Source organism: Nannospalax galili, unplaced genomic scaffold, assembly GCF_000622305.1.
Source record: "Nannospalax galili isolate Female #2095 unplaced genomic scaffold, S.galili_v1.0 scaffold1915, whole genome shotgun sequence".
In the NCBI taxonomy this organism is placed as follows: Eukaryota; Metazoa; Chordata; class Mammalia; order Rodentia; family Spalacidae; genus Nannospalax; species Nannospalax galili.
In genome coordinates this window covers 111,652-121,750 of record NW_008336258.1, presented here as the reverse complement: position 1 = coordinate 121,750, position 10,099 = coordinate 111,652, and the positions used below count along the sequence as shown (strand labels likewise).

The window sequence follows — 10,099 nt, the reverse complement described above, 5'->3', positions numbered from 1 at the left end:
GCAATGACTTAATGAAGAAACAGAAAACTACTTCAATAAAGTAAGACAATTCACATTCACAGAAGAAGGACATTGTAACTTGTTATTTCATTCTTTGGGGGACTCATCAGCACAGTGTAGCAAATGTTATAAATTTAAAAAAAACTATTTTAAGACCCAATTGTTGAATGATTAAGAATTACAAGCTTGAAAGTTCAAGTAATTAATGTCGCTTGATCTGAAATAAATCCAATAATGGGTGAAATTAAACCAGATTTTATTTATAAAGTATAATATGTGCTTATCATATTTTAATGGGAAAGGAGACCATTGAAACTAAAGTATATAAAACACTTTCATGGTGTATGAAGTTTTAAATTGCAGAATATAAAGTAAATAACATTTTCAATTCTTTTGTTTTTTAAAAATAAAAAGCCTCTGTCTCAGGGCTCCAGGCAAAAGTGATACTGTGAACAAATTATATATATATATAATTTATTTTGGGCATGGTTATACATAGCCCAAGATGGCCTCAGACTTGATATGTACATGAGGGTGATCTTGAACTCTGACCTGCCTGCCTCTATCTCTTGAGTTCTAAGATTACAGGCATGCACTATCATGCCAGCTTATGTAGTACTGGGCATCTATCCCAGGGCCTTGTGCATGCTGGGCAAGCACTCTACCAACTGAGCTATATCAATAGTTTTCAATACTTCAATACTTTTATAATCTTCTCTTACATTGGTAACCGAATTTTGCAAAGAATATAGGATATGTTCTAAAATTTTTTGAAGGCCTCAGACCAATGATCATCTTTCTTATGATTATTAAAGTCAGTTTCATGGCTTCAGTAACCACTCATTCAATGTCCCCTGCCTTCAAAGCAAGGACTTACTTGTAATTAAAGTTTTATATTTGGTCATAGAAATGGAGGTCAACTAATATCAATGTGATTGTATTTTAGCTTTAAATATGAGCACCAATTCATATGAAAACACTTATTTAATTTAGAATCACCTGTGCTCTCCTAAATCCCTCTATTTAGAGTCCTTTTAGCTAGTTTTCATCTTTGCCTTCAACAAATGTTACAAATGCATTTTGATAACAGTTTTGGCAGACCAAGCATAGAGCAACACCTGTATATAACGAACCACAGTGCACCTCTCATACCTGCTTATGGACTCTCTAAAAAGAGATTGAAGATATTGGGCACAGGGGTCGTAGCTGTTGGGCTTGCTGCAAATCCACTTCCTATCAGCATAGACCCAGGCACTGCTGATTCCGTTGTCATTCAGGTAGGCGTGCTCTCCCACTCCTCGGATGATGGAAACCCTAAAACCAAAACCAAAAACATGAAACTTACACAACAGGCATATATATTCACCCCTGCACTAAAATCTCCAGTGCTTCTACTGAAGATTTTGAGTAGGAACAGAAGACACAAAAGTCCATCAGGAATTATTTGCACTAGTTTTGTGCATAGTTTCAGATTCTCAAGTTTTTATTAGAATATAATACCTGTTATCGTTCATTGATGCCAAACCCAATGATGTGGTAACAAGGTATGTAACTGCTACTTGCTGCCATGTGCACTTGAACTTCTGCCATGGTGACCTTACTGAGAGTAATTTTCAGTCTTATCTGGAACTGTTCCATACATGTAAAAGTGAAGAAAAATCTTCCTAGTAGATTGCTTTGATTGATGGTAGAGTCTGACGCCTGCAGCTCTGCAATGGCTTCCTGGAATATCAGAGCCTTCACTGCACATGTGCGGTTCTGTCTACATTCCACACAGGATTTATCAGCAAGGCCAAACTTTAAAGTGATGAAGGGGTAAGCAAGAACTCCCCAGATGTCATCATCCTGCTGAAGATTTCAAGTGAATTCACAGAATGTGAAGGTTTTCCAAAAATCACAATTAATAAATAGAAGATCAATAGAAAGGATTTAAATTTGAGGGAATGTGGATTTTGCTGGGAATTGGCTCATGTGTGACAGTACACTCTACCTCTGCTACATGTGCAGCCCAAGGATTCGTATTTCTTTCTTCCCAGCACAGTAAGCTTCACAGGATATTACCTTTTGAAACTCATGAACACAACTCACACACAACACATGAACATTGTAGGAGGAAACGAGGTCTGAAAACATACATGTTGTGGTATTCAGTGTTGTCTGTCCACTTCCAAGCATGCTGTGGCGATTCTCTGTGCAGGCCGATCCAGTGATCAGAAGAGCCCTTATATCTTCTCAGGAAATTCTGTCACAAAACACAGAAAGCAAACACATATGTCTCTTTCAGGTGACCCTTGAGTCTTGCTGCCCCACAGCCTCCTGTTGGGATGGCTGCAGGTGTCACTGGGGAGCACAGACTCTGTAACCAGACTAGTCCTCACTTCTCAGAGGAGCCATTTGATGTCCATGACACTGATTTACTTTATTTTAATGATGGTACATCCCACTGCATCTGTAAAGTCCTACTTTATACCTATCCTTTCAGAATATTAATAGTAGCCACCTTCAGTATGTAACATATACCAACATGGATAAAAACTTACATGATTACCACATGTCTTATGGTGGATATGGCATATCTAGCCTTGCAGGCTGATTATGTCCATTACATGAGAGAATGTGTCTGGAAGGTCTCAGTGTCTCAGGGCTCCAGGCAGAAGTGATACTGTGAACAAATTGCATGCAGTAACATGCATCCCATGTTCCCAGCTTTGCCTGGGAGGGGATCCTTCCTTGGTCTTCAGCCTTAAACTCCCCACCTCAGGGAACTGAATATTCAACAGAGAAGGAATCCATACGTATTTCTTATCCATTCTTCCTGGTTTTCAAACTGAGCAAGTTGGGCTCCTAATGTCACACAGGAGGTCTGGCTATATGTCCAGTTTTTCGTGTCATCAGAAAAATAAAAACATTTACTTCCAAACCCAATCCAGTTTCTTGGACAGTTGGCATATATGTGGTTCTTGATTATCTGTTTTTCCTTTCTCACTAAAATTTAGACAATAAAATGAATTATAATAAACATTTTCATGTCTTGTCTTTTTTGGGGGGTATCATTCTGAACTCAACTCTGAGGCTTGTGCATTTGGACTGTGGCTTTCCTATTCATGGCTAGGAGAACCCCCTCCCCCTTCCCCACCCAGCATGATGGTCTTCCATCATAAGCTTCCCAGCTAGGTTCTGTGCCCTTTTCTCTCTGTGCTACTCACTGACTTTAAGGAATGCATTTGAGGGGTACTAGAAAGCAAGCACTATGGGAACACCTATTGTGATAGCGTGTTGATAACCAAAATGACATTGCAGACAGCTGAGCAGGCAGTTCACACAGCACAGAGACATTAGACAATGGGGTGGTCCACACAACAGGGAGGATGAAGCAGGGAGGCAAGGTTTCATCACGTTCTTCAGAACAGTAAACAAAAACTTATGGATTGATTACTTCTGGAACTTTCTGTTTAATACTTTCAGACCGCAGTTGAACATGGTAGCTGAAATCACAGGGAATGGGGGAGTGTGTTTCCTTCTCAACCTCATCACTTCTCTGCCCTCACTCCCTCAGCTGCAGCAGCCTCTTTGAGACTCTCCTGTGGGACTGGCTCTCCTTGTGCTCTGTCTTGAATAGTTTCCAAGGTAGACACATGGCTCCTGCATCTCCTTCAAGAGGATGCTAAAACATCCATCATCTTCCCAGTGAAGCTGACCTGGCCTCCCTATGCAACCTGTCCCACCCACTCTTTTTCACTGTCTATATCTTCCTGCTAGACTCCAAGTTCCCAGAGAAGAGGAATTTTGTGTGTGTTTTGTCTCAAGCACTTTCCACACTACTTGACACACAATGACAATCAGTAAATGTTACTGATGATACAACTGTGAACAGAGTACAATTTCCAGAATAAGTAGCTGACCTGACAAAGCAACAGAAAGCACAACTACAGCTGCAGTGAGGACTGCGATCAGCAAACAGCAGCAGGAAAGCTTGATCACAGGAGTGAGAAGTGCTACAGGTTTTCCATGGAACTTTCCACCTGTAAAATAGAAGTACCCGAAAGTCAATATCGACAATCTCTTAAGGAGAAAAGAAATAAAGGACTAGAGAGATTGCTGCCCTACCACAAGGGCAGGATTTGGGATCTCAGCACCCAAGTCTGGCTGTTCATTAACATAGCTCCAGCCCCAAGAGGTCCAACGCCCTCTTCTGGCCTCTGAAAGCACCCCACACATACAGATACATACTACATGCAAATGCACAAGGACACACACATAAACTAAATAAAAATAAAATTTTGAATAAAAAAATAAAACAAAAACAAAAACCCCCGAAAAACACTTGCCCGTAGCTCTGGCTAGCTGATGGTCTTTTGGTTTCTCTCCTCAAAGCTCCCTAACTAGCAGTTTGCCTATAAGTTTCAATAAACTAGAACAGCAAAAAGTGGTCCCCTTGTAGCTAATTTTGAAACTCTGACTACAGAATATTTTTCTACTGAAAAAACCCAAACTGCCACCCACTCACTTGCTCCTCTCACCTCCTACTTCCTGCTAGTTTTTCTTAACCTCTTGGCAAAATTAAAGTCTTTTTCTGTTTCATTTTGAGATGCTTGGGTACTTCTGAAATCACAGCACTGTTTCTCCTATGAGTAGAACTGTGGAGTGAAGTCCCTTCTAACCCAGCCAGCTGTATTTGTATTTTCTGCACTATTGATGCACTCTGTATTCTGGCTGATCAAATGCATGACTGTTAAGTGAAAGAACTCAGACTGTGGGATACCTGCTACAGGAATCCAGGTATGTGACATTCTGGAGAAGAAAGTGTTAGGGCAGAAAACAACAGGGCTGGCCAAGGGCTGGGGACAGAGTAAGGGAGTGTCAGCTTGGGGCCACGGGGAGGGGGGGATTGGGGTGGTATGTGGGTCTGTATTTTTATTGTGATGGTGATTTCCTGATATGTTTTTAAGACTTACGGAAACGTACACCAAATGAATGAGTTTTTCTGAGCGTGATTTACATTTATTTCAAAGTTCCCACTGACTTTAAGGGCTATTTTGCTCGTTTCATACATCTCTAAAACAGGCTGCCTTGGTTTAAATGACAAGGAGGAAGTTACCTGGGATTGGATGGTTTTACAATGTGCTTTGGATTTTGGCTCCTTCATTCTTTTTACTTTTGCATTAAGCAAAAATGTCTTTAGAAACTCATGATTTCCACATTGTTTCAAATTTTTACTAAAGGGATGTGCAAATCATCCTTTTTGTGTTTATGTGTGCTTTGTTTTATTCTGTGTCAGGGTTTCTTGGTACTATAGCTGGCCTGGAACTTGCTGTGTAGACCAGGCTGGCCTCTGTCTCACAGAGATCTTCCTGCTTCTGCCTCCAGAGTGCTGGGACTAAAGGCATGCACCATCATGCCTGACACTTTCCTTATTATTTTTGACATTCAAAAACAAAACTTGCATTATAGAAAATCTCAAGCATATACAAAATTAGAGAAAATAGGATCCTAAATTATTCCCATGTGCTCATTACCTAACTCCACTTCAACAATTCTCTCTCCCCTTCTCTCTTCCCTCCTTCGCTCTCTCCTCTCTCCCCTTTGTTTCTCTTCTCCCTCCCTTTCTCTCTCTTTCTCTCTTTCCTCTTCTCTGCTCCTGCTCTTCCTCCTCCCCCAGGGTCAACCAGCTATGCAGATCAAGCCAGCCCCCAACTCACAGAACTCTGCCTACCTCGACTGCTTAAAGGCTTGTGTCACCAGGGTCAGCTGGTTTTATCAATTTTCCATCCTCCTTAGCCCCACAATCTCCAGATTTCTTTAGAGTAAATCTCAGAAGCTTTATAAACTCATTCAAATTTGAAATTTATAGGCTTATTTATGATGTCTGGGTTTTGCATTGCGCTTAAAAATTCTTTCCGTGACTGATCAGCCATGTAAGGTTTTCTATGCCTGACTAATTTCCATCTGACACATCATCCAAGTCCACTCACGTTGACACAAAAGGCATTCTTTCATCCTTTTATTGGTGCATAATATTCCATTGCATATCAGAATACACATGACATTTTCTTTCTCATTGAACCATTGATGGGCTTTTAGGTGGATTTCCCTATGCTGGATATTGTGAACAGTGCTATATTAAATACTGAATTACAAATATCTTTACCAGAAGCTGAGAGAATAGACAGGAAGAAGACAAAAAGAGGAGTAAGCTCTGGCGTTCAAAGGCATAGCGAAATGAATACAGTTTACAAGAATGCATTGTAAACCTCAAAATAGCTAGAAAGGGATATTTCGAACGCAGTCCCTATAATGGAACAATAAAAGTTCAAGGTGATAGACATGCTAATTCAACTTATTTTATTTAATATATGCATGAATCAGAGCATTTCACCATACCTCATAAGTTTAAATAATTGTTCTGTGTCAATCAAAAAACACAGCAAAATGTTTTTATTTTGTTCTAGTAAATTTTACAATATTTAAAAACTGTGACTGGAGAGATGGCTCAGCAGTTAAGATCGCTGTCTGCTCTTGCTGAGGAATTGGCTTTGGTTCCCAGCACACACATGGCAGCTAACAACCATCTGTAACTCGAGTTCCAGGGGATCTGATGCTCTCTTCTGGCCTCTGCAGGCATTGAACAACATGGGTGAATTTACATGCATACAGGCAAAACACACACAAAAAATAAAATTTTTTTTTAATTTGAAAAATGGGCATGGTGGCACATACCTTTAATTCCAGCACTCAGGAGGCAGAGGCAGGGGGATCTCTGTGAGATCAAGTCCAGCCTGGTCTATCTAACGAGTTCTAGGTCAGCTAGGGCTATAGGGAGACTCTTTCGAAAACAAATAACAACCACAAAAAAGTAAGAGTTAGGGATGCAACTCTATGGTATACCATTTACTCAGCATATGTTCCTTGATGGATCCTCAATATAGTGTGTGTGCATGCACAAGCACACACACACACACACACACACACACACACACACACACACCCCTATATACAAACACACACAAATTATTTTTATCATGAATTGATTTCTCAGACAGCTTACACAAATGAACTTCATAAATGATATACGCCCTTGTTTCTACTGAATTGAACTTTGGTGTTTGGGTCTGATAAAAAGAATAGAAGTAAGATCTAGAATTAAGCATAATATAAATTTAACCAATTTCCCCCTTCATTATTTTCTCATCTTTGATTGCGTATAATTAAATGTATACACTAATAGAAAGAATATACTAATAAAAATTTTAAAAAACAGCAGAGCAAACTGGAGAGTTTGGGGTCAGGCTAAAGAACAGGTACCTGGAATATCTTTTAGAAGACCCTTCAAGCATCTAATCACTAAGATTCCATTCAACAAGACTCAACATGTTATTAACAGACAAGCTTTTTACCCATAATCCTCTGCATTTATACCAACTAATGCTCGTAGTTGATCCTTTTTTAATTTATACACAACTGTTAGTGTTTTTCCCATTTCCTTATGCTGTGCACTTGTCTATCGCCCAAGTTCCTATGTCTCCCATAGCACATTTAGAACACAGTAACCTTCAACTCTTGATTAGAAAACAGCATTAGAAATTAGCTCTCAAAAGATCAAAGAAATGGAATCTATTACTAACCAAATTTTAGCTTCAGTTTTAGATTCAAAAATTTTACTTCAGTTACAAAAACAGGAAATAGTTAAGGTTTAGTAACAGGGTTACAGAACAGCTGTGGTTATATTATAGTTATACTTTGGAACATGAGCTCCACATTTATAATGTGCAATGCACAATGTTCTGGCTGACCAAATACCTTAATAGCCAAACATGGGCTAGCTAGATGGTTCATTGGGCAAAGGCGTTTACCACCAAACTTGATAACCTGAGTTCAATCCCTGGGGCCGACACTGTGGAAGGAGAGGATTCTGTCCTACACACACACACACACACACACACACACACACACACACACACACAAATATATTAAAAATGCAATAAAAAATTAGCTGAGTGTGGTGGTGCATGGCTTTAGTCTCAGGACTTTGGAGACAGAGGCAGGCAGATCTTTGTGAGTTCGAGGCCAGCCTGGTCTACATAGCCAGTTCTAAGCCAGCTGGGGTTACAGGGAGATCCTGTCTCAAAAGATTTTTAAAAAAAGATGTGCAAAAAAACTAAAGGCCCAAACTGGTGGGGTGCTAGTATTGCAAGGCAGAGAATGGAAGATCAGGAGTTTCAAGACAGCCTGAAACTATACTGTGAGACTTTGTCTTAACACCAAACCAAACCAACAAGAAAATATACCCAAGCATGGCAGTGCAGACCTTCAGTCTCAGCATTCTGGAGGCAGAGGCAGGTGAATCTTTGTGAGTTCAAGGACAGCCAAGTCTACATAGTGAGTTCCAGACCAGTCCAGGGGTACAGCTTGAGACTTTGCCAACAAAACAAAACAAAAAACCAAATTACTTTCAGTTATGAGACTACCTAGTTTAACTTTAGGTTAACTTTCTTCATGAACTTTCTTTCTTGATAAGTATGAATACTGTTTTTTAGGAAAGTCAACGTTCTTTCCCTAAACAACAACAAATTAATGTAAGGGAAGAGGGACAAAAGAAAGAAAAAGAAATAACAGAATAAACTATATATGTTTTTCAAAATGCAGGAGATAATTTTGTGTCTTTCTGAAAACTAAAACAGAAATTTCCATGATGTTCTTTTTCTGTAGTTTACCACACATGAAAATTAAAAAGATTTGTTTGGGAGGGTTCCAACTCCTACCCCACCCCACATCCCTACACTTCTTTCTAATTTCAGTGGATCTGCAAACTACAAGTTCCAGCACCCCGGCACCTGCTGTTCATATGCACCTGGTGAAGCTGTTACTATCTGTGCTCCCCTTTACTCTGGGAACTAGAGAGCATGCTATGGACCAGCTTCATATAACTGAGTAGAGTGTGAATCACCAGAGATCTGCTCTTCCCCAGAAACATTTAAGGAACACACACTCCCAACAGGGTAAATAATATAACAACCACCTATGTAAACTCTTACCCAGCCCTAGAGCCCCCTCCCCCTAGTATCTTCCTGCCTACAGAGACCCACTGTCATCCCCAGCAAGCATGAGGCTCAGCTCCTCCTTGGCTCCCTGGTGAAGCTCCTTAGCCCTTTTACTTTGATTCAAATTTCGTTAAACTCATACCCATTTCTCCCTCCTGCAGTCCAAGAGGGGAGGTGAGCACTGTCTTTAGCATGTACACTGAAACTTCTGCAGCACTCATGTTTGAGCTGAGACAAAGAGTTTCAGTTGAATTCTGGTGGAAGTTTGAAACTAGACACCACAGAGAGAGAGAGAGAAAAAGAAAGCAGTTATTGACCTTAAACAGTGCATACAAGCTTTGCTAAGCCCTGCCCACTCTCCACTATACTTTCTCTTTCCAATGAAAATTATGTTTCTGAGGATTATGAAACTAAATTAAGTAAACACAACAAACAAAATTGATAAAGGCTTTAGATTTAAAAAATGATGTTTTGAGATTACAAGGAGCAACTTCAAACACTTTTACTTCTGCCAAGTTTAACTGTCCTGCAGCAACCAACTTAAAAGCAAAGCATAATGAAAAGATGAAATGTAATTACCAACCCATTTCAAGCCTGGACACTTCCCACTGGGCAGTGATCCTTGGGGACCACAATAGATGAAACCCACATTTCCTTGTCTCTCTTAGGCTGAGCTTTGAGGGTGTCACTTATGAAGGGGACACCCAGGCCCAGGTCAGGGCATTCCATGTGCTAGGGAGCCTAGAGGCAGAGCCTCCAGGAGGCAATGAGAATGGAGAAAGTTAGAGCTCTCAGTATTAACACAAACACGGCGCTCACCTCAAAGGGAATGAGTTTATGCTGAGTGGCATAGTCCATGAACATGGGTTCAGGTTGCTCCAAATAGTACATCTCAATATGCAGATGGTTTTATGAAGTTTTTACAGTTATAGAAAAAAGAGTCTTACACCAAGTTATTTCTAGAAAATACACTGATGGAAACCTCAGGTAGGCAAGGTATCTCTCATAAATTTCAGATGCTTTCTGTTGGCATTCTTAGTTCTTGGATTAGTGGAAGGTAG

General features: G+C 40.1%; 1 protein-coding gene across 1 annotated transcript in view; it reads right to left on the bottom strand.

Moving 5' to 3' along the window:
• The window catches only part of LOC103732400 (C-type lectin domain family 2 member D11-like), a 14,472-nt gene extending 5,213 nt beyond the window's left edge, over nt 1-9,259 (bottom strand). Inside the window, exons 1-5 of the mRNA XM_017797604.2 lie at nt 9,181-9,259; nt 3,903-4,022; nt 2,811-2,985; nt 2,136-2,246; nt 1,153-1,314 (exon numbers count right to left, since the gene is read on the bottom strand). Coding sequence (XP_017653093.1) covers nt 1,153-1,314; nt 2,136-2,246; nt 2,811-2,985; nt 3,903-4,022; nt 9,181-9,259 — 647 coding nt within the window. The remainder of the gene's footprint in view (nt 1-1,152; nt 1,315-2,135; nt 2,247-2,810; nt 2,986-3,902; nt 4,023-9,180) is intronic.
• Between the last annotated feature and the right edge of the window lie 840 nt (nt 9,260-10,099).